This window comes from Microtus pennsylvanicus, chromosome 11 (genome assembly GCF_037038515.1).
Source record: "Microtus pennsylvanicus isolate mMicPen1 chromosome 11, mMicPen1.hap1, whole genome shotgun sequence".
Taxonomy (NCBI): domain Eukaryota; kingdom Metazoa; phylum Chordata; class Mammalia; order Rodentia; family Cricetidae; genus Microtus; species Microtus pennsylvanicus.
The window spans coordinates 10215590-10237137 of NC_134589.1; the positions used below are offsets into that span (position 1 = coordinate 10215590).

At 54.5% G+C, this 21548-nt stretch overlaps 2 protein-coding genes across 4 annotated transcripts in view; both read right to left on the reverse strand.

Moving 5' to 3' along the window:
• Positions 1-694: 694 nt before the first annotated feature.
• Positions 695-5367, reverse strand: Foxj1 (forkhead box J1). The gene is made up of 3 exons (XM_075990146.1): positions 5228-5367; positions 4067-4732; positions 695-2468 (listed from the first exon to the last, which is right to left on the reverse strand). Exons 2-3 carry the CDS (start codon positions 4562-4564, stop codon positions 1701-1703), a joined length of 1266 nt encoding a protein of 421 aa, XP_075846261.1. The 5' UTR covers positions 4565-4732; positions 5228-5367; the 3' UTR covers positions 695-1700.
• A 1018-nt stretch (positions 5368-6385) lies between these two features.
• The window catches only part of Rnf157 (ring finger protein 157), a 72527-nt gene continuing 57364 nt past the window's right edge, over positions 6386-21548 (reverse strand). The window contains exons 12-20 of one of the 3 annotated variants that reach the window (XM_075990148.1): positions 19735-19973; positions 19057-19165; positions 17439-17550; positions 16914-17083; positions 16611-16676; positions 15913-15961; positions 14235-14345; positions 10296-10336; positions 6386-8807 (exon numbers count right to left, since the gene is read on the reverse strand). In XM_075990148.1, the coding sequence (XP_075846263.1) occupies positions 10296-10336; positions 14235-14345; positions 15913-15961; positions 16611-16676; positions 16914-17083; positions 17439-17550; positions 19057-19165; positions 19735-19973 (897 nt within the window). In that variant the 3' untranslated portion in view covers positions 6386-8807. The remainder of the gene's footprint in view (positions 8808-10295; positions 10337-14234; positions 14346-15912; positions 15962-16610; positions 16677-16913; positions 17084-17438; positions 17551-19056; positions 19166-19734; positions 19974-21548) is intronic. The other 2 variants (XM_075990149.1, XM_075990147.1) reach the window with 2 other exon arrangements.

Below are 21548 nucleotides of genomic sequence, written 5' to 3' on the forward strand. Positions count from 1 at the left end.
TGGCAGGGAAATGGGTCCCAGGCAAACACATCTGAAGTGAGGGGACTGAAAGGGACCGCCTGAGGGCCACCCGGACATACACACCCTGGGCCTTGGTTTTACTATCAGAACTCTGGCAGCCTGGAACTTCACAGTCTGGGGGTGGGCATGAGTCTCAGCACTGAGCCTTACTTTAAGGTGGGCTCCTGCCACCCCAAGCCTGCATCAGGCTGGGTCTGGTAAACACACGTCAGAGCGGGACGGGAGGCTCCTCTGACCTCCTGCCCTGTCTGTCCCTCCAGGAAAGGGCTAAGGGAGGGTGGTGCTGGACGGAGTCCTGGGACTCTTGGGCAGGCGAGCCTGGGCAGGCCCTCGTGGTGGGGGATGGCTTGAACCAGGGTACAGTGGCCTTTGGAGTCCTTGGGGAGGGGTGGCGCTGACCTTTCTCTGTCTCTTGTTCCTTTGGGCCTGCAGGCCCAGCTCTTCCGTTGTTATGGATGGAGGTACTGAGGTGTGGGCTCCCGAGAGAGAGCCACCCCTCGGCCCTTTCTTCCCTAGGGATCTAGGTTGAGGGGAGACTTTCTACAAATCTTCTCTGTCCCATTTTTTGGTTATCTCCCTGTTGACATTGGAAAGAAATATGTCAACTTCCCCCCCTCGAAGTTACCACATTTGACTCTGCCTTTCCCCAAAAAAGCTGGAATGATGAACCATGTTCAGGTTTTTAAAAGTTTTATTTTGAAAAAAAATTTATCGTAAAGAACTTTAAATGAAAAAGGTTAAATTGCCCCACATGGAGGGTAGATATGGATACCAGCCCCAGGGGTCAGGGTGGAGCAAGACCTGGTTTCCCCCAGTGTAGACAGGGGGCATAGGGTTGTCTCCTTCCTGGTTCCAGTGCTCCCAGCAAGCTGGGCATCCCTCCCAGTTAAGTCTTAGCTATAGCTATATGCACTACGTTAGTCTCTCCCCCCCACCTAGCAGCTTGGCTGCCCCAACCACCCTGAACCCCAACTTCCTGTTGCTCTCAGCCTCAAGTCAGCCTCAATCTCGTTTGCAGCCTCCTCTCTGCCAGCGATGGGCCAGGGAAAAGGCCCCAGAGGCCATAGAGACCATCTCGCCCCCACCTTGCTGCCCCTCCCTATTTCTGCCTTCTCTGTCCTTTCCCCAGTCTCCTGCCACCTCTCTCCCTAGCCAAGGCTGCCAGGGCCCCTGGGGAAGCTCCGCCAGGAGGGGCCTCCAGGGGGTTAATTTGCCGTTGTCTAATTAGCATTTGTTGGTACCTGGGAACTTTCTCTGGGTAGAGACCCGGGGAAGCAGCAGGGGTGGGTGAGAAGCAGAGCCTTGTAGAGGGCCCTGTTCAGTTCCTCCCTGGCCTGGCAGGACCCCTCCAGGCTTCAGTGTTCACAGTGCAGAGGCCAGGGGCGTGCCTTTGCCAGTTTGGGGGCTTGGGGGGACATAGGTCAATGAAACACTGTGTATATGGGGGTTTCTGATGAGGGGGAGGCAGCAGTTTTGGTCCTGGGTCCCCAGTTCCCAGTCTTCTGGGCTTGGATATGAGGACACCCCCAGCTGGCAGCAGTGTGGCCTCACGGAGCCAGCCTTCAGAGACCTGGCCCAGTCCCTGCCGGGGTGCTGAGATGTCCATGGGCCTTTTTTGGGAGGCAGTCTGGGCCCTGACTTGGGCACTGTCCGGAGATGGGGTGGGGCCTGACTTCTTCTTACAAGAAGGCACCCACACTGGCCCAGTCCTGCAGGTCAGCGGCCAGGGTGGCATCTCCTGCTTCAAAGAGGGGCTCTGGGGGCAGGCAGCCACTGCCGCTCTCATCCCAGGGATGCTGGAGGAAGGATGTGGCCAGAAAGGTCTCATCAAAGTCCAGGCTATCAGCAGCCTGCTCCACTGGAGGTCCCCAGGTCGCAGGGCAATCGATGTGGCGGCCGTGGACGGTGAGGTCCACATCTCCATGTGAGGTGGGGCTCAGTGGGGGGCTTAGCTCCAAGGCCTCCAGGGAGCTCAGCTCTTCACCCAGAGTGCCAGCCTCGAAGATGGCCTCCCAGTCAAAGTTGCCTTTGAGGGGTTCCAGCTCACCCTGCTCCTCCTGGGTCAGCAGCAACGTGCTGGGAGGCCTCAGGACCTTGGCCACCCTCTTGGGCAGCGGCTGCTTTCGCTTATGCCCCAGCCTGCCCTCTCCTGTGCCCCAGCCCCCCTCCCCTGTGGCCTCCTCGAACTCCCGCAACAGCTGCTGGGCCTCCGTGTTCACGGTCAGAGGCCCACCCCAGGGGCCAGTGCTGGGTTCCTGTGAGGCCTGGCGGGCGAAAGCAGGGTGGATGTGGACCGGGGGCAGCCTCCGTTTCTTGAAGGCTCCACTGAGCAGGCGCTCTGCATACTGGGGGTCAATGCGCCAGAAGCCCCCCTTGCCGGGCTCGTCCTTCTCTCGAGGCACTTTGATGAAGCACTTGTTCAGGGACAGGTTGTGGCGGATGGAATTCTGGGTACAGAGAGAGAACAAGAGAAAACACACAGGGGGATCAGCGGAATGGCGGTGGAGTGGCACTGGCCCGCCTGCATGCTCCCCACATCTCTTCTCTGACTGGCTAGGGATGGATCAACCCAATGCCCCTGCCCAGGCAGCTGTAGCTCCAGGACTCTGGGACACCAGCCACAGGGCATGAGGAGCCCGGAGTGTGGGGAGAGGGGGCTGTCGGGGGGCGGCTTTTGTTCTCTGTTGCTGGGATATCTGCCTGCTCAGTCATCCGAGCTCTGAGCCACAGGGTGGCTCTCAGTGCCACCCCAGTCATCCTCCCTCCCTCCCTCCCTTACCCTGCTGCTTGCAGGTCCTGGCCAAAGCCCTCAGCTCCCCCACGGCCTGGACTGCCATCTCCCTCTGCCTGGCTGGTTCCCTCTGTTTGTGAAGTGAGTGGGTTAAGGGAGGGGGCTGAGTGACAAAGGAGTGTGTGTGTGTGTGTGTGTGTGTGTGTGTGTGTGTGTGTTAGTGCGGTGGGACATTTAGTGACTGCTTGTTTGTTGAGCCAGCTGCTGGCCTAGGCCTTCACCCCCCACGGCCTTCTCTTCCCACCCAACCCTCAGTTGATCATTACCCAGCCAAGTACAGAAAGCTCATTCCTGGGGCCTGAGTTGGCCCAGCCCTCAGTAGGGAGAGGATGGGGTCTTCTGACCCAGGGCCAGGGCCATTTGGAATGGCTAAGGAATGCCCTCGGGTGCCTCAGAGGAGACCAGGCAACCCTAGGCCTCTGTCTCCACCACCTGAACCCTGCTCTTGAAAGCTGTCTAAAGCAGTGTCCACTTGGCCTTATCTTGCCTTGCTCGCATTTGGTTGCTTAGTTCTGGTCACACCATGCCGGTGTCCAGGATCCCAGGCTAGGTTAGCAAGGCAGGTAGGTGCGTGGTGAGTGCCCCTTCGACCATGGAGGCTGTGTTTACACGGCAGCCTGGGCCCACTGGCTGCCCTGTGCCAGGTTCCAGAGACTTGGAACCCGAAGCCATTGCAGCAGCAGTGCCTCTGTGGAAAGCACCCGGCTCAGGTAATTGCCCCCCAAGGGAGGCTGGCTGAGAGGGGGGGTGGAGGCAGGAAACTGGGGAGGAGTTGAGGTGGGAGGCTGGGTCAGTGGCTTTAGGATGATCTCATGACCTCTCCGCCTGGATGACTGATCATCCTGCTCATCTCTGCCCTACTCTGGAGACCAAAGGCAACAAGGCAGCGTGCAGAACCTGGCAGGGAGGCCACCTGTGTTCCATTTTGAGTCCAGTTCCGACAAAGCATCTTGGTCAGAACTGTGTCTAGGAATTCTGGGATGTAAGACAAGAGTGTTCTTTATAGTATCGTCCTCATTGGAGGCTACACCTGGCCTGCAGAACCAATGTGCCCTACTGGTCCCTCTTCCCCTAAAACTTCAACTTCTGTACCCCAAAGCCCTGGCTCCAAGAGGAGAGAGCATTTCCAGAACTTGACAGGGGATCTCTCATGTGAGGCCTGACCTCAAAGCCAGGTGCCTCCTTGGCCGGCCTTGCAGAGCTGCTACGGGAATGAGGAGGGAGTGGCCACCACCCACACCTCTGCTCCCCTACCTGCCAGGTGGGATCCGCATGGCGAAAGTAACAGAAGTTGTCTGTGATCCACTTGTAGATGGCCGACAGAGTGATCTTGGTGGCCTTGCTGGCCTGCATGGCCATGCAGATGAGAGTGGCATAGGAGTAAGGAGGCTTCACATGCGGGTTGGTGGCGTAGTCCACGTCGTCGGGGGGCGGGGCCTGCAGCCCCGGGGGCGCGCTTCGAGATGTGCAGGACGACGTGGGTTTGCCAGGTGTGTGAGGCTGCCCAAGGCAGGCTGGGTCTGCAGCCAGAGGTGACCCGGGTGCCACCGAGCCTGGCACTTGGTGGTAACCGTGGGGGTCGGTGCCCCCCGGGGGCAGAGTGGGGGCCTTGGCGTTGAGAATGGAGAATTCCTGCAGCCACTGCAGGCTAGTTAGGCTGTCATCCAGGGCGTCCGGCTCCTCCATGCCGCCCTCCGGCCCGGCCTCCTCCCCGGGCCCTGCTCCGCAGAGGCGCAGCCAGCTCTCCGCCATATCTGCGGGGTCTCTCCGAGGGGGCGGTCAACATCCACGGGCTGAGCCGAGTAGCCCGCCGCGCTCTCCTGCCCGCTGGTACCCGAGGCTTCAGTTACACAGCCTCCAGAACACTCACTTCCATTCCGCGACCCGCGGGGTCGCCTCCTCCGAATACGAATGTGGGGCCTGCGGGAGCAACGCGGAGCTGAGCACTCTTTCCCGACCCCTAGGTGAAAGGGTGCGCCTTAGGGGGAACCCCTCAATTCGTCCTCGAAGCCTGTGGCGAGGTCAGGGTCAGAACCCTTGTCTCTACCTCTCTCCATCTGCCCTTGGAGGGGGCATTGGCGACAACGAGGGAAGAAGGTAGGGAGGCCCAATCTAACTTTTCTCCCAAAGAGTGGCAAACTACGATCACACCCCAATAATCCAGAAGGGCAGTGCGACGCGGCTAGGACAGGGGAGGTCATCTGATCCTTGGAAAGCAGTATTAGGATGAAGGGTCCCCGGAAAGAAAGGAAGGACACAGGACCGAGTTATGGAGAGGCAGGAAGAGATCTCCCCCAAACTCCTCAGATTTCAGTCATCGGCCCCACCACTTTCGTGGGCGAGCGATGGAATGGCTAATCAGCAGATCCCGACGCCCTCCCATTCCGTGGCCCACAGCCCTGCCCAGTCCCTTACCTGGCTCAGAGCGCAGCCGGGCCAGAGGAAGGTTCTGGAAGAAGTTCCTCCCACCTCCCGCGGCTCTCTGTCCCCAGCTCGAGGGCTCTGCTGGTGCCCCTCGTCGGCCCCCCCCCTCGCCCGACGGCGCTTCTCTGAGCGCCGACGGCCCGGGGACCGGCATTAAGTAGACTCTCGGAAGGCTTCTCCTGCTGCCATGGCGACGCTCCGCCCCTATAAACAGCTTCCGCTTCTGTCATTGGCCAACATGTCTCCAAGGAGACCGCGGGCCCTTGCTGCTCCTCTGGCGGCAACTCTCTGGAACTCCCTCGTTCTGCCGCCCTCTCCCGCGCCACCCAGCCCCCTACCCGCCACTGCGACTGGGTTCTGTGCATTCCCGCCCGAGAGCCCCGCGCTGGGTCGCACGGCGGGCACTCGGCTCCCGCCCGAACCCCTCCCCCTCACGTCCGGTATGACCGCTGCGGGAACCGAGCCCCGGATTCTGGAGACCAAGCCTCCGAGAACCACGCCTTTTGAGTCTTTTTCCCTCACTGGGCTGCCAGTGGCCTTTGTTTGGTTTCTGAGACCTTTCCCTGGTCCCCGAGTGTCTTCTCTGGTGCCCACAGACGTGTGTGACTCTCTGATGCCACCTGTCGCTTATATCCGCAGAAACGGCCACACAGCTCGCAGACACACCGAGAAGGGTAGGGTAACCCAGCGTCTCCCGGTAAGCAGCTCCTCCACCCGCCCTGCTCAAGTTCCCGGACGCCGGCATTCCAGGGGCATCGGCTGAGGTGCCTCTCCTCCCAGACAGCCTAGAAAGCAGTGCCAGTGGATAAAAACAGGAAAGCCACGGCCTGCCACAGCCTCACAGACAGGTTATTTTGTTCTGCTAATTTAGCCAGGAACTGGTTAAGTGACAGGAAGCAAGAAGTATAAGGGACTCAGGGTCCTCGCCTTCCCTGCCGCCACCAGCTTTGCGGTGCTTTAATTATTGAGGAGCTGCAGGATTGGAAGTTCTCCGGTTTAAGGCGACTGCCGGGGCAGACAGAGCTCAGCTAGAAATGGGAGTTGGGCGGGAGGCTCTGCATCAAGATCATGCAGAAACTTCTGTCTGGTACTCAAGAGTATACCTTGCCCATTCCTCCACCCACAAGTAAAAATACTGAAGAATGCTAGTTCGTTTACAAATGAACTTAGTTCGTGGTTAATAGCTCCCCTTTCCCTTGTACACAGTTTTATTCATTTTGAAGCATCATGCAGCAATCCATAAATATTGCATCTTGATGTCCCCACTGTAGTGTGCCAACAAGTGTACTCCAGGGAGTGTGAAGGGCACACAGACGGCACAAACAGCACACACACACACACATACTTGCACACACCAGGCGTGCAGGCCCTAAAAGTGAGCAACCAGCATGCCAACACCAGGTAGACAGGACTAGCTCCCCAGTGAAATAGATGGCTTAGTGTTTGGGTCCAGGAGATGCCCCAGTGGGTATCAACTCTGGGAGGGATGAAATTAGGTAAAGCAAAGAGGCTCTTTGAGGAGCCAAAGGCCTTGCAGGAGAAGGCCCCCACCCTACTCTCAGACAAATGATGGACCGTGTTGAGTGTAGCAGCTGATGGAGGTCCACCCCTGTGGGTAGGCTAGCGTGAGGGGGCAGGAAGAGCAAGGCAGAGTGATGGGCTCTCTAGCCTTACATACTGGTTCATGGGGCTTAGGCCAACTGAGCACTTGCTGTGAGGAAGGGGGAAGGGCTGATCATAATGGCTTTTTCTTTTTTGAGAGTTCCTGGCCACTGTGGCTACTGTTTACCTGAACTTCCTTCATCTTGGCTACCTCCCTCCTCCTTCCAGGTCACACCACACTGTGAATACTGCTTGCCTCCTGCCTGCCAGGGGAGTGGGTCTGTGTGCAACCGCCCCAATGCTAAGGGGACTTCCCTGGTCTTGCTTCATTCTTTGAGGAAGTGTGGTTATTGCTTAGCTTTTACTGGTGTAAACCTTATTGTTGAAGGGGTCGTCAGAATGCTGGGGGAAGGGCATCAAGTGGGATTTGAAAAGGTAGAGTCCACAGAGTGTTCAGAAAGGGAGCCTGGGGTCTCAAACTCAGTCTCTCGCACCTCGGGCTCAACAGCAGCCTCCCTCTAGGAGTGTGATTTCCACACTCCTGGCCTCTGCAGCCACACACAAGGAGAGCTGCCCAGACCTGTAATCCTAACACTTGGGCAGAACAGGCAGGAAAACGAGAAGTTCAAGGTCACCCCAGCTACAGCAGCAAGTCCGAGGGCAAACTCTCCCCCCGCCCCCTCAGGACCCTGGGCAGTGGTGTTTTAAAGTTTTTGTAGGAGCACACTTGTCAAGTCTAAAGCTGATCCCACACCATCTCAAGTTCCACTAAACAACTACCTTTTCCAAAAGCTAGTAAACAGGCATCTAAGAGCCATGTGAAGCCCACTGAGCTGAAAAGGCTGGGACACCCAACAACTTCCTGCCAGCTTGCTGCCATGGCTTTGTCTGAGCGCTGCCTGGACGGCACCTCTAAGCACTGGTGAGCCCATGCCCTTTCATCCATCAGGTCCAAAGGCAGGGGAGGAGTGTACTAGGGAAGGGAGGTCTTCTAATCCTTTGGTCCCCAGGTGATCCTGCAGCTGGCCTCAGAGCCTCGGTGTTCCTTGCACCAAGTTGAGAACCACTGGTCCACAGCTTAGCCTAGTTTTTCAGCTATTAAAAGGGGGTGGAGAAAGGGTGGTTGGGTTTGAGACTCCCTCTCAATGGCTGCATTGAAGATGAGCTATGGTGATGGTCAGCCCTAGCTAGCATTGTACACAGGGGTGGCCCAGCAGGCCTTCCTGACTGCACCTGAGGAGGACAAGGCCTTGTAAGGGTGATCATCCTAGCTGGGGGCACAGGAGGCACAGGAGAACGGCTGTGAGCAGATTTGGCTTTCAACCAACTCTTTGGCTGCCACCATCTCCTTTAGGCTTGAGAAAGGAACTCCTGGTGCTCCACGAGGCCAGAGTGCAGATGACCTCCCTACTGGAGCTAACCCCGACCACTTCAAGTTAGGTTTCTAATTGGTCATGAGGTGCCAGTGACCAGAACCTGTGCATGGGAGTCTGAAACAAAGTTGCCCAAACTCCCCAATCTTCTTGGTCACTCATCAGAGGAGAGGAGGCTAAAGGAACAACCCTCAGCTCAACCGGCCCACTGGGCTTGGCTGCTGCGTTACAGTTCACTGAGCAGCATCAGCCCACACCAGGAAGGCTTCAGGTTCTGAGAGGGAGGGATCATGACTACAGGAGATGAGGATGGCAGAAGGCTGCTCTCCGCATCCTGCCTCCATGTAAGTACAGAGTCCACATGTCTTGTTGAAGATGCCCAGAAGGCCTGTGGTCCAGCGAGGACAGATGGAACGCAAGGACAGGAGGGGAGCCTAGGTCCAGGTGCAGGTGCCCTCAGACAGCCAAAGGATCCCATACACCAGGTCTGTTCTCGTCTGCCTCCTCCAGGTCCGCGTCCTCCAGGCTGCTAGATGATAAGTGCCGGCACCGGGCACCGTGACGGTTGACCATGTTATCATCATGCTGCCAGGCACCTGGAGAAGAAAACCAAAGGCTATGGGAGCCGTAATAGATCAAGTCTACATGGTGTCTCCAGCAGGGCAGCACAGGATCTAGTGTGTAACCTGAGACGCCCGAGTGTGCGTCATTCAGGAGAGGAAGAGCAGGGGAAGGAGGTGCTGACATGTTCCAGGTCTGTTCTTCCCTAACTAGCCATGGCCTGTGACCCATGGACAGACGGACAGACATGTTTGTTCATGAACTTACCTAGCATCCATTTTGCATGTTAAGTGCTTGGTTCTGAGACTTCGCCTATGTTACGAGGCTGAGCCAAGCAGATGTGCAAAGAACACACTTCTGACCTACAGCCTCTGTTTGCTGTGGGAGGTGCTATGGGAGCCAGGGGTGAGGGGGCTGGCAGCATAGCAGGGCCAGGGAAGGGACGCCTTGGGCAGGACAAAGTGTGGTGTTCAGAGCCCCCTCTATACCTCTGCTTATCTCTTCCTCACCTGAGCACCCTGGGCTCCCTTGCTCCCAGCCCCTGGCTGCCGCTGTGCCGACAGGGAAGAGTCATCCCTGCTATCTCTGCGTCTGCTCTGATGCAGCCTACCAACTCCTGTGTTCGCTCTTGCTGCTCACATTCACATCTGCATTGCACCTACCTGGGCCTCGTCCCTAAGTCATAGGTACCAGGGGTCTGATCTTTGACAGGTCACTTAGGGCCTTGGCTTTCTCCTATCTCCAGTGAGGTGAGTGTGGCCCTCACAAGTTTGCTGTGAGGCCTGCATGTGGTCTCATGTTAAGTATGCCCAGCAGCATAGCTGACTCAGAAATGTGCTGTGGCCAGTTCCCTGCCAGCTTGGTTTGAGGGACCGTCATGTGTTCCCTGCGTCCCTCTGGCTGCCATCTAGCTGGCACGTTACCTCTCTGTTTCATTCTCTCTAGAAGAGCCAGTGTGTTCTTTATACAATGACGGGTAAGGCCTTACTCTTTCCGAGCTTGGCATGTTTAGGGAAGGGACTTCATCTCATGGGCTGTTAGACAAACCTCTGCAGGAACTACTTCTGCACCCTGGAGCTCAGAAAGGTGTGTGGCAGCAGGAGTGGGGCGGGGGGGAGGGGTGGGCTTTTCAGTGAGGTCAGCTAACTGTAGTGTTGTGCTGAGACCAGCTTACAAATGGTCAGTCAGCTTCAGATTCAGTAAGCTCAAGACATAAAGCCCTTTAATGGCAAACGTGCTAAGATGAAACAGTTGCCAACTGCTCATTCCTCACGAGTGTTCTGGTGTGGGGGTTTTCTCCTGTGGTTATAGTAGCAGTCCACAGTGGAGCCCCAGGAAAGGAGAGGGACAGGGTCTTTCACACTTGGGCTATTTGCTACTTGCAGCATGAGTCAAAGGTGCTTCCTCCTATCGGCAAGCAGCACTCTGAGCGGAGGGAAGCGTATCAGGCAAAGAATGTTCAGTTAGGAACCCCAGATAAAATGAGTGGTTTGTTCAGTTATATAATTTGGTAGATGTCATACCTATTCCTCAATGTCTATGGGGCAGGACTCCGGAGCTGCGGCTGTTCAGTAGGAGAGACCAAAAGCAAATGATGAACAAGAGAGAAGACACGCATGCACACACAGTAAAACAGCAGCAGCCACATCACTACCACCATGGTCACTGCGGCCAGCATCCATGACACTGGGCTGTCCTGGGTTGTCCTGACCAAATTCATAGACGTCCTGATGCAACATTTGCTGCCCCAGGAACCCCAGCCAGGCTGTGGACTGTTCCTTGTGGAGCAGGTAGGGTGCAGATGGACTGTGTGTAGTGAAGGGTATGGTGAGAGAATGAAGCATCCTTTCCCTGGAAGGACCCACAGGGTCCATAGCAGCCCCGTGGCTGCTGCCTCTCTACAGCCCACTTGGAGGACAGCGCTGATTCCCAGGGGATGTATGTCCCCCATGAGTGTGTCATCACATCTGGCTGAACCCAGGCCTCTGACAAGAAAATAGAGCTTCAAGACTTGAACCCCCTGTGGGGGACGGGGGCACAATGGTGTTTTCCATTTGGTTCCATTTGGGGGCATCCAAAATGAGAGGAGGACGAGACCCCCAGAGGCCCACACAGGGACACTTGCATGGCGCTCCGTGTCCCTCCTACCGTGCTGATCAAAGTGAAGGCTCTTTCCCCTCAGAGCCTGCTAGGGCTCACATTCTCAGGGCTCTCACTTTGCAGCCCCTGCTGGCCTGGAACTTGATATGCAGATCAGTCTGGCCTTGAATCCAGAGAAAATCTTCCTGCCTCTGTCTCCAGAGTGCTGGGACGGAAGGTGTGCATGACCACATCTTAAATCACGAGGCTTGAAGACTGAACTTCAGGTCTCTGTGTGGTTTTGGATTGTGCTGCATAGGCCTACTCCTGTGTTACTTCGTCGTGTGACAGCTGTTTGTGATTTCACTAAAAATCCACCATCTCTTCCCTCTTCATCACATAGCACGCAGAGCCTCCCGAGAATGTTCAATGCCCCACGTCACTCTCCCGCCACCCACGTAATGTTCCTGGAAGCCACAGAGACTTCACATGGTCATGTAGTTCAAGTTCCTATCACATTCCCCTTTCAACCTTCAGGAGCTCTCTCAGAATGTACTGGGCTCAAACATGAGAACCAGAAATCTACACTCTGTCTTAGAGCCTTTGAAGGCCTGGAAGCTTCTAGGGGAAGAAGAGCTGCAATGGACAGGCACCCTCTTAGGCCCTTACAACCCTGGGGAGGGTGGGTTTCTTGGCAGAAATGATCTCTACACTCTGTGGCCTGAGTGTGCTCTCATGTGTCCCCCATGAAGGGGTGGCACCCATGAGGATGGAAACAGACTCAAGCAGGGGCAGGACCTATGGGAAGTGACCCTTATGGGGAAAAGAGCATTCGAGGAGAGTGAGGAGCCAGCCAGTCTGTGAGCATAGCCGAGATGAGAGTGAGCACACTGTGTGCTCAGGCCGGGATGAGAGTGAGCACATTGTGCACTCAGGCCGGGATGAGAGTGAGCACACTGTGCGCTCAGGCCGGGATGAGAGTGAGCACACTGTGCGCTCAGGCCGGGATGAGAGTGAGCACATTACTGAGTGTGAAAGGCACTTGGTCCGTGGAACCTACACACAGACTCTCCTGGCTTTGACCCAGGAGATATCACAGAGTACCCTGGCACCTTTGCTATCAGTGTGGTTCCAGCAGAAGCAACGGAGGGGACACATCTCCTCCCTGCAAGAGCCCTTGGACTACAAGTACACTTAAGTATATATGTTTATGCTTGAAGTGTCTGTATATGCTTAAGTGCTGCTTATACCCGAGTCTCTCTCCTGACAGTGTCACAGCTGACTGATTTCATGTCTGGCCAAACTGAGGACCCCATTTAATCTTTAAAAGGCTGGCTCTTGACATTACTACAAGGAAGCCATGGCTGCTTGCTTCCTTTCTGGACTCTTCTGTCCCCATACTGCACCCCTCCCCATAATGAACACGCATTGACAAGCAGGATGTCGGGAGGGAGGCTTGGAGAAGAAGCAGCAGAAAGAACAAGCTTGGTCTCCATGGCACTGTGTGCTTCAACAGTGACAGCAGGCTCCCTCTGCCAAAAGCAGGGCTCAGTGTAGATGCCCTTGAGGAGAGGATGGTCAGCAAAAAGCCATCACAGACACAGGCAAAGCTAGGCACAGGCACCCTCTCACCATATGACCAACTAAGGATGCCTTTCCATAGTCCTTGCCACAGAAGCATGCCTGTCTCTGTTGAACAGAAACACACACATTCCCACAAACTCTTCCCCTCAAAAACGCTTCCGTGTGCTGCACACAGGCCCTTGCCGATTAGTCACTGGAAGCTTGTCTAGAGCCCTAAGCGAGAGCACTTTGTGTGCACACACCAGTGAGCTTGCTGTTGGGCTGAGCAGAGGCAGGACAGTGCTGGCACAGAGTGAACATGGACTCTCACACAAGTCAGAGAACACAAATGAGTTAAAAGATGAGCAAACCAGACAGACAGGCCTACATTGGCATAAAGACATGGAACATGAACGGACAGATGGAAGCAAGGCCCGGAGTGGAAAGGCAGGATGAGTGTGCCTGGCCTCCAGCAGCTCCAGTCCAGGTGTAACTGGGCAGGAGGTGGCCATACAGATCAATGTCCTCCTCCGCCATGCTGGGCGGGAAGGGAGTGTGCCTGGGGCCTGTGCGGGAGAAGCAGGTGATCTGATGCTGTCTCTCAGGTCTCACTGAAGGCTGGGACCTGGGCAGTATCTGCAGGACAAACTAAATAGAGAATAACTGACGTGCCCTTGGGAAGGCTGGAGAAAGTCTCTCCTGAGCAATTGGCTTCCCTTGCCACAAGCTTGCATGGGGCCAGGGCCTGCTGGGACCGTATCTGGCACAGGCTGAAGGAGAGTGGCGACCACAGAAGGTCCTGTGGCTCAATACCTTCAGCTACTTCGCCAAGCGAGTAAAGCACTGGACCCAGGAGTGGCTGTTCTGAAGCTGAAGCAGGTCTTCACTGGGGACACTGAGGGAATTACCAAGGGCACTGTGAAGTGGGCCTCTGTGCTGGAGCCAGGAGGGAAGGACATCTGGCCCAGCATGGCTCTTAGGAAGTGGGCTTTGATGCTGCTGAATGGGCACACTGAGGCCAGTGCTCGATTGTGATTTATTTTTGGTTTTCAGGATGGTTTCTCTGTGCAGCCCTAGCTGTAGTGGAACCTCCTCCTTCCTCCAAGTGCTAGGGTTAAAGGCATGCATCACCACCACCCGGCTAAATTTTAGTATTTTTCGGGGGGGGGGGTCTAGCTCCTGGCCTGCAGCTTGCAGTGATCCGGCTGCCTCTGTTTCACAAGTCTGGGATTATAGGCATGTGCAGCGTGATTGGCCTTGAAGAACTAAATGGCTGCTTTGTAGATTCAGTTTGATGTCATGAAGAGCAATGGGCATGCTGAGAAGTTGGGGCCTGCCCTCTGGCTTCTCATTTGGGATTCAAGGTTTGCATGTGTGATCACTGGAGACCTAAATCTCACTGGATCAGAAAGTCATTCATTGGCCTACAAAGTGCTTTTAGATTTCTTTGTTATCCTCAAACATGTGTCCCTTGACGAGCTATGGTTCCAATTCTAAAAGCGCATTCCTCCTTTCCAGGGCCTCCATGGGGAGGTGTCTGTCTTCTCAGACTTCCTGAGGATGAACACAGGACAGTCCACCTGACATGGTGTCTGTAAGACTGTGCTGGAAGGGGCTGACCAAATAGTAAGGTGGGGTTGGGAACTTTTGCCTGTTTTCTTATCGGGAGCTGTCAGAGCAGGAGCTGCTCTTGGCCTCCTCTCAGCAGCTGGCCCTCAGCACCTACGCACACCCTGGCCTTCCTAGTCAGAACTGCAGCACAGGCACAGGTGACTGTGGGGAGAGCAGGGGAAGAGCAGAGGGTGTCTCCCGCCACTCACCAGGTAAGCAGACCTCAGAGCACAGCTTATTGTCCAGTGCTTTCACGCTTGCGATGTCAAAGTCATTGTTATTGTCACACTCCGTGCCTAGAAATGCGCATGTCCTCTGGCCTGTAACGGAGTTAAGGCAGTTAGACAAGGGCTGGCTATGTTTTCTCTACTTTGCTGTCCTCAAAATAAAAGTCTTAAGGATGGAGACAAAAAGAAAAAATCAAATCATGTGTCAAAAAAAAGACAATAAACTGAGTGAATAAAGAGTGGACAAAGGAACCGAGTTGTGTGGGCATGTCCGGGTACTCGCATCGTCCTTGCCGATTCCCTCCGGCCCCTTTCTAGTTGCTGTTCCCTAGTGAGTCTGATCCCTGCAGAGTGCTGCCGGACAGGTCGGACAGACCACTCTGGAGGACAGCTGCACCCAGGCCAGCCCGATGACGCTACGGCTGGCAGAAGCTGGAGACAGCCATGAGACAGTTCCCTGTCCAGGCCTGTGACTCTCAGGCATGAGCAGAGTATGCTTATGACCAAAGGTTCTGCAGAATCATATGCAAAAAACGACAACTCACGGCCTCAGTTCCATAATTTTGCACGTTGCATGAGAATGACTGTTGACAAAATTATGTTTTACTCTCTCTGGAGACTGAAGTTGTTACTCTATGTTTCCCCGACAGAAGGCCACAGAAGGCCACAGTCAGTGAGAACACGAGGGAAAGCTGAAGTGATGTTTTTCTTTGGCGTTCCCCCTTTTTCTCAGTGAAGGGAGGAGAGGAAAACCCTCCATGTAAACTATGAAGAGCCGGGTGGCAACAGCCTGAACACCCTGTGTGTCTTAGGAGAATCATTTTTTGGGGAAACCATCCCTCAGGGTGACTTTGGCCTGGGCTCTGAAATGATCTTCAGAGGCAGTACAGCTGCAAGCCCTGGGCAGATGTTCAGGAATGAGAGAGGCCATCCTTGGGACTGTTATCTTTGAGCCTCTTGTCAGTGGAAGCTGTCGAGACCACAGCACCCTGACACCCTGAAGCCAGGGCCAGCGCCAAAGCAGAAGCAACTAGGATGACACCTGCTGGAGCAGCCGCGTCCAGGCCATGGCGCACATGCCCGAGAGCAGAGGGAAGGAGTCTGGCTTCTGGGATAGGCATGGTGACTTCTCTGACCGCCCCCTCTTCTTCCTCCCCTGCCCTGCAGGACAGGCCTTGTCCAGCCTCACTGGACACAAAACTGTTCCTACTGAAGACCAAAGGCTACAGTGCTGCCTATGTGAGCCCAGCAGAGAAGCCCGTGCTTCCTCAGCCACACCGTCTTAGATGTTCTTCACTAAAGCAAAACCAGACCAGCTACCAGAGTCCTGCCTCTCCTGGGGAAGAGACTCTGCTCCACTTGGAGTGCCAGGGCATCCCAGGAGCTCAGCGAGAGAGCTGCCACAGGAGGAGGCGTGTGAATAGAAAGTACACAGTGTCTTCTGCAGCATTCCCTCTAATCCCGTGGATTCTGAGTCCCAGGAAGAGCTGAAAATGTCACTAAGGTCACTGATACCCTGTTTGCCTGACATGCCATCAAGATAACCAGTCCCCACAGCCACCTAGCTGAGCACTGGCACTAAGTCACGGTAGTTCCCCTTTCGTTACCCTTAGCAGATACCCAAGAAAGCAACATGGAAGAGCAAGCACCGGGTCTTTACCATCTTCTTGCACGGGCGATCTATCCTCTTCCTCTATGATATCATTTCCCTAGGACAGAAGGAAAGCCCCATGAGTCTACCAGGAAGTCAGAGGAGCCAAGTGAAGACAAGCCATCCCTGCGGTAGTAATTTCCACGGTCTGCATCCACGCACATACTTCCCACCATGGCCAGGGGGTGCTCGGTCAGTCTTAGAAAGGGCTGTCAGGAATATCCTTATTACAGCTTACCTGACACTAAAGTAGAAACAAGAGTCGAATGAAAAAGCAAATCAAAGTGAGGTATGGGCACATGCCTGTAATCCCAGAACTTGGAAGACAGAAGCAGGAAGGTCACCTGAAGTGTGACCTGTAAGGCCAGCTGGGCCTACCATAGCAAATTCCAGGCCAGCCTGAATTCCTAATGAGTGTACATAGTTAAGCCCTGTCTCAAACCAGCAAATGAGACAAAATATAAGAGCAAATCATGAGGACATAACACTTTCAGAAACTCGTTAGGGGCCAGTTACTGCCCAGATGCCCTGAAAGGATCCCTGTCAACAACGGTGGGCCCTGGGCTACACAGCACACTCAGGGAATCTGCACCCACAGCTCTGCATAGGGCTCCTGAGTGGGTGTGGAGTGTGTCCTGTGGGGAGCACCTGAGACCCAGTGGTCCCAGCACACAGACTAACTGCATGACATCTGTCAGCTAGGTTACCTCTGCATCCTGTTCTCCAGCTGGAAGGTCAGCAAAATTGCTGTCTGGGGACTCTGCTGGTGTCCCCTGTAAAAGAGCAACAAACCCCAAGGGTATGGTCATCATAGGCTCTCCAGTTAAGCTCTTATGACAACAAACCCAAGCTGAAGCTTTCCTGAGCACAAGGTCTGTAGCATATAGAAGCCAGTCTAAGGGAGTGCCTTGCTCCCTGCAGCACCCCTGCAAGCACCTGGACATCAATGAAGCTGCCTAGAACCCATGTGTGAAGCAGAGAGCAAGGCAGATCAAGTGCACTTCCCTTACCTCTCCTTCTGAGGGAGCCCTGCTGGCAGCCAGGGGGGAGGGCAGAGCCTCTCCCTCTTCTTCTGTGCCAGGGGCGATGTAGGAGCCAGACATGGAGGACACAGTGTCAGTGCTGATCTGGGAGGAGGCCATGGACATGACTGACTGGGCCAGGCTGCTGCTAGCAGGGTCTGTGGAGAAAGAGGTTGGGGGGGGGGGGACAGGACCATGAGTATTAAGGAGCATGTGCACGTCCTTTACTAGGGCCACAAAGAGAGGCGGACAAAGGCCCCATGCTGCCCTCTCCAGAAAAAGGTTTAGGCTGAAGGTTTCCAAAATCTGCTTTGAAACCCAGGGACCAAGGCGGTGTTGCAGCTGCTACAGTGTAGAGGGAACCTCATGCAGGAAGGTGAATGAGAGTCCCCTCCCCGGTGTGGGACCTATTTAGTCACCAGCTCTGCTGTTCCCATCCCCAAAGGAAGTCACAGGGGAGCTGGGGACCAGGGGAGCGAGGTACATTCAGCCTCTCCCTGATCCCTCAGGTACCTTCTGGGGAGGAGATGGTAGAGGAGAGCGGAGTCCCTGTGCAAGACGACTGGTCGATAGCCCCTGATGATGACAGGGTAAGGTTCTCACTCTCCGGAGTCACATCACGTCCCTGGGGGTGAAGGACACAATGGGACATGAAACCAGCGGAAGCCCAGCATATGGGCAGAAGGGTAAGAGCAGAGCTGGGTAGGGACACAGGAAACAGACACCAGGAAGGACAAGGCGCTCTCTTGTGGGCATGAGTGACAGAAAAGACGGTACTGCTTCTGTCAGCACTCTGTCAGCCAGGGCCTGGAGTGACTTTGTCCAGGCCCTGCCTGAGGCCCAGCATCTGGTGGGGCACACAAAGGCGGCAGCTCCTGTGACACAGGTTACCCGGCAGCTGTCCCTGGGGGACATCCCGGGATTACGAACAGCTTTCCTTTAGAAAGAAATGAACACGAAACCAACAAGGTCCTCACTGCCTTCAGGACCCCTCCACACATATGTTGGGAGCCCCTGCTCAGTGGATCTGAAACAAACTGTACCTCTGCTTTCCACCCGCCAACCCCTAAACACAGCCTTGCCATTCTGGGTGGACGAGCAGGCACAAGGGGGGCTCTCTGTCCCAGGCAGGCTTCTGTCATGGTAGGTCAGGCCTACACTGCTGAGGCTTCTCCTGGCCTCCCACATGTGACTATCAGGGGGCTTTGCAAGGCAGAGCTCTCACTATCCCTGGGCCTGCTCCAAGCTCCCTCTGAATGTTTCTCTCCCTATGCCTACAGACTTCCAAGATCCAGGCAAATGCTCTCCTTCCATGACAGTTTTCCTAATGTCCTCCACTAAAGGAAACTGCACATCACGCTGCATGATAGTACTCTGTCTGCCCCCTCTCTCTCGAGATAGCCTCAGTAGCCAGTTGGCACTGAACCTGATAGATAGCCCAGGCTGGTCTCACACTTGTGACCCCTTGCTTTAGCCTCCGGTGCTAGAACTCCAGGCAGCCTGGGAGGTGAGGCAGGAGGATCGGGAATTCAAGGTCATCTCCAGCAACAGAGTGAACTATGCAAGGCCCTATCTCAACCACCCTGCCGCGTAGTCACTCAGGAAGGACTTACGGGACAGCAGCAATGAACCACACACAGTGCTGGTAGTTGTGTACAGATGCCTTCCCAACTAGACATGAACACCTCCCATCTGGAGAGCCTCTGGTACCCAGTATGCTGGACACTGCTAAGGCCTGTGTAAGGGACGTGCATGGAGGAGAGCTCAGGCTTCTGTCCCCTGCTGGCCCTGCACATCTCCCAGCAGCCCTCTCGCTGTGGGTCCCTGCTCCTGGACCAATGCTGAAACTGACCACCCCAGTCCTAACTTCACGGTTCCCTTCCCTGTCTGGCATGCTGACCCACACAGCCATCTAGCCCACCATCACCCCACTTTCAAGCATGTCAGTGCCACAAGGGCCAGGGGGAGCCAAGCTGCAGACACTGGGGAACTCATGAATCTCAGGAAACCTCTGCAGCTACCACCTTGTACATTGCCGAAAGGCCTAGTGAGCAGATAAAAGCAGGGGGACCAAGGAGTCATGCAGACAGATGCCTGGTGCAAGTACGCAGGGAGGGAGAAAGCCAGCTACCTCTTCAGGATGCTGGGCTGACAGTCTCTGAGACAGCTGAGTCTCCGACTCACTGCAAGAGCGCTCATCTTCCTCTTCATGTAGCACAGAAGAATTCTGGGAAATGGATCTGTAAAGTCCAGAGGAAGAGCAGTTGAATGCACTGTCCACACAGTAGATCAGTGCTGCCTCGACCTCTCCTTGCTCAGGGCACACAGGGGAGGACTGGAGGAACCAGGCCCGCTCTCAGGGGCAGGACAGAGACTCCTCTGCCTCTAGCTCCTCAAAGTTGAGGAAACACTAGCAGGCCCCTCCCCCGTCTCAATACCTTTATCTGTGAGACAGCCTCCTTTGCCATAGAAGCTGTGTTATGGTGTGTCCTATGGATTTAAATGTTCAGGATATAGGGCCATTTGGTTCCTTTGACTTCAGATTAAGCCAGGGCCCCAAGGAATTCTGTCTATACTACTCAGTGTCCTTCCTATACATGACTTTCCTCACCCCAACCATACCCTGCCAAAGAACACACGGCCCTGAGTACCCATAGACATATTATTTCTATCTCTCTCACCACTGTAAGCATGCCTCTCAGGTCTTCTGTGAGTAAGCAGCCCTGGGGACCGGGAGAGTGTGACCTAGGTGTGACTACCGTAACACTGAGGAAGGAAGACGGAACACTGCTGGGCACTAACTACTTACTTGGATAGATTCTTTTTGAGTTTGAGTCCTTGGTTGCTGCAGTCAGACAGGCGGTCAAGGGGGGACAGCGTCCTGACGGGGGGCAGGTGGCCATCACTGCCATAAGATGGCAGCATTCCTGAGAGGTGGCCATCTCCGAGAACATGCAGAGGAGGAACTGCTGGGGATGGGGTGAGGGGTCCATTGAGGGCCTCCAGGAGAGAAACCACTTCGTAGCCTGGTGGAATATTCTCTGAAGACTACAAGAATCGAGACAGGCCAAAAATTAGGTATTTTTTATATTAGCCATGATCATGCTTCCTACTGGACATTAAAGATGGGTTTTGGTTTTAGGCTTCAGCTCTGGTAAGAAAGGCTTCGGTTAAACACGAGGAAGGCCAAGTGTTGAAGAGCCAGCCACAGGTCCTAAATGACCCTTCATGAAGTCTGTTTTTCGGAAAATAGAAATAAACGCTCACTATAGGAAATCTGCAAAATACATCATAGATGAAAAAAATTACCAATAAGTAATCACCCAAAGTAACTTTTGGTGGCAATCTAGTAATTTTCTAATTATTTTATTTCTATTGTTTATGATTTATGACTACTCTATAAATGACAATCCTAGGGGCTGGAGAGATGGCTCAGTAGTAAGGGGCATTTGCAGCTCTCGCAGAGGACCTGAGCTCAGATCCCAGCATCCACATCAGTAGCTCACAATCACCTGCAACTCCAGCTCCAGGGGCCTAATGCTGCCTTCTGACCTCCAGGGTACGTGCCCAACATTTGCATATTCTCACACAGGCAGACACACATACATATATAAAATTTAAAAATAACAATTTTGAATCTTGTTTATTTAATTTAACATAAATATTTCCTTTTTCTTTCTGTTTTGGCTTTTCAAGATAGGGTTTCTGTGTGTAGCCCTGCCTGTCCCAGAACTTGCTCTGTAGTCCAGGCTGGCTTGAAACTCATTGATTTGCATGCCTCTGCTGGGATTAAAAGTGTGCACCACCACAGCCCAGTTCCTTTTCTTTCTTTTTTTTTTTGTTTGTTTTTTTAGAGACAGGGTTTCTCTGTAGCTTTGGTGCCTGTCCCGGAACTAGTTCTTGTAGACCAAGCTGGCCTCGAACTCCCAGAGATCCACCTGCCTCTGCCTCCCAAGTGCTGGGATTAAAGGCGTGCGCCACCACCGCCCGGCTCCAGCTCCTTTTTCTTAAGACAGGCTTTCACGAAGTCCAGTGTAACCCCAAACTCACTATGTCCTACCTCCATCTCCCAGTGCTGGGTGCAGTACGACCTGCTCCAACAGTGCGCCAGTGGACATCCTTGTCTATAGCTCTTTTCCAGGCTGAGGGGTGGCTCATGGTAGGATGCTCGCCTAGCACAGGAGGCCTTGGGTTCCATCCTCAGTGTCCCCAGTCAACAAACCCCTTCTCTCAGGCCACTTTCTCAGTATTAAGTCACAACTTTAGACCACCATGTATAAATATTTCTCATTTTTTGAAGAGCCCAACCAATTTTTTTCTCTATGTACAGTGTGTGCACACACGTGTATGGGTGTGTGCCCTGAATCCACATGCAGAGGCTGGAGGATGCCAGATATCTTCCTTTGTCTCTTTCCAACTTATATTTTGAGGCAGTCTCGCTAACCCTGCAGCTCACCGTTTGGACAGGATCCAGCTGTCTCTGCCCTATACTGGAGTTACAGCTACGCACAGGAAGCCATGTGCAGCTTTTACGTGGGCGCTGGAGGTTTGCATTTGAGTTCTCCTGCCTTCACAGCAAGCATTATCGTCCACTGAGTCATCTCTTAGCCCCACAAATGTTTC

What these genes read in the sequence shown, in the direction of transcription:
- Foxj1 (XM_075990146.1), bottom strand. Translation starts at nt 4,564, where the DNA reads ATGGCGGAGAGCTGGCTGCGCCTCTGCGGAGCAGGGCCCGGGGAGGAG. An exon ending in ATGCGGATCCCACCTGGCAG is followed by an intron (nt 2,469 to 4,066) that starts GTAGGGGAGCAG and finishes CTCTGTACCCAG; the next exon opens with AATTCCATCCGCCACAACCT.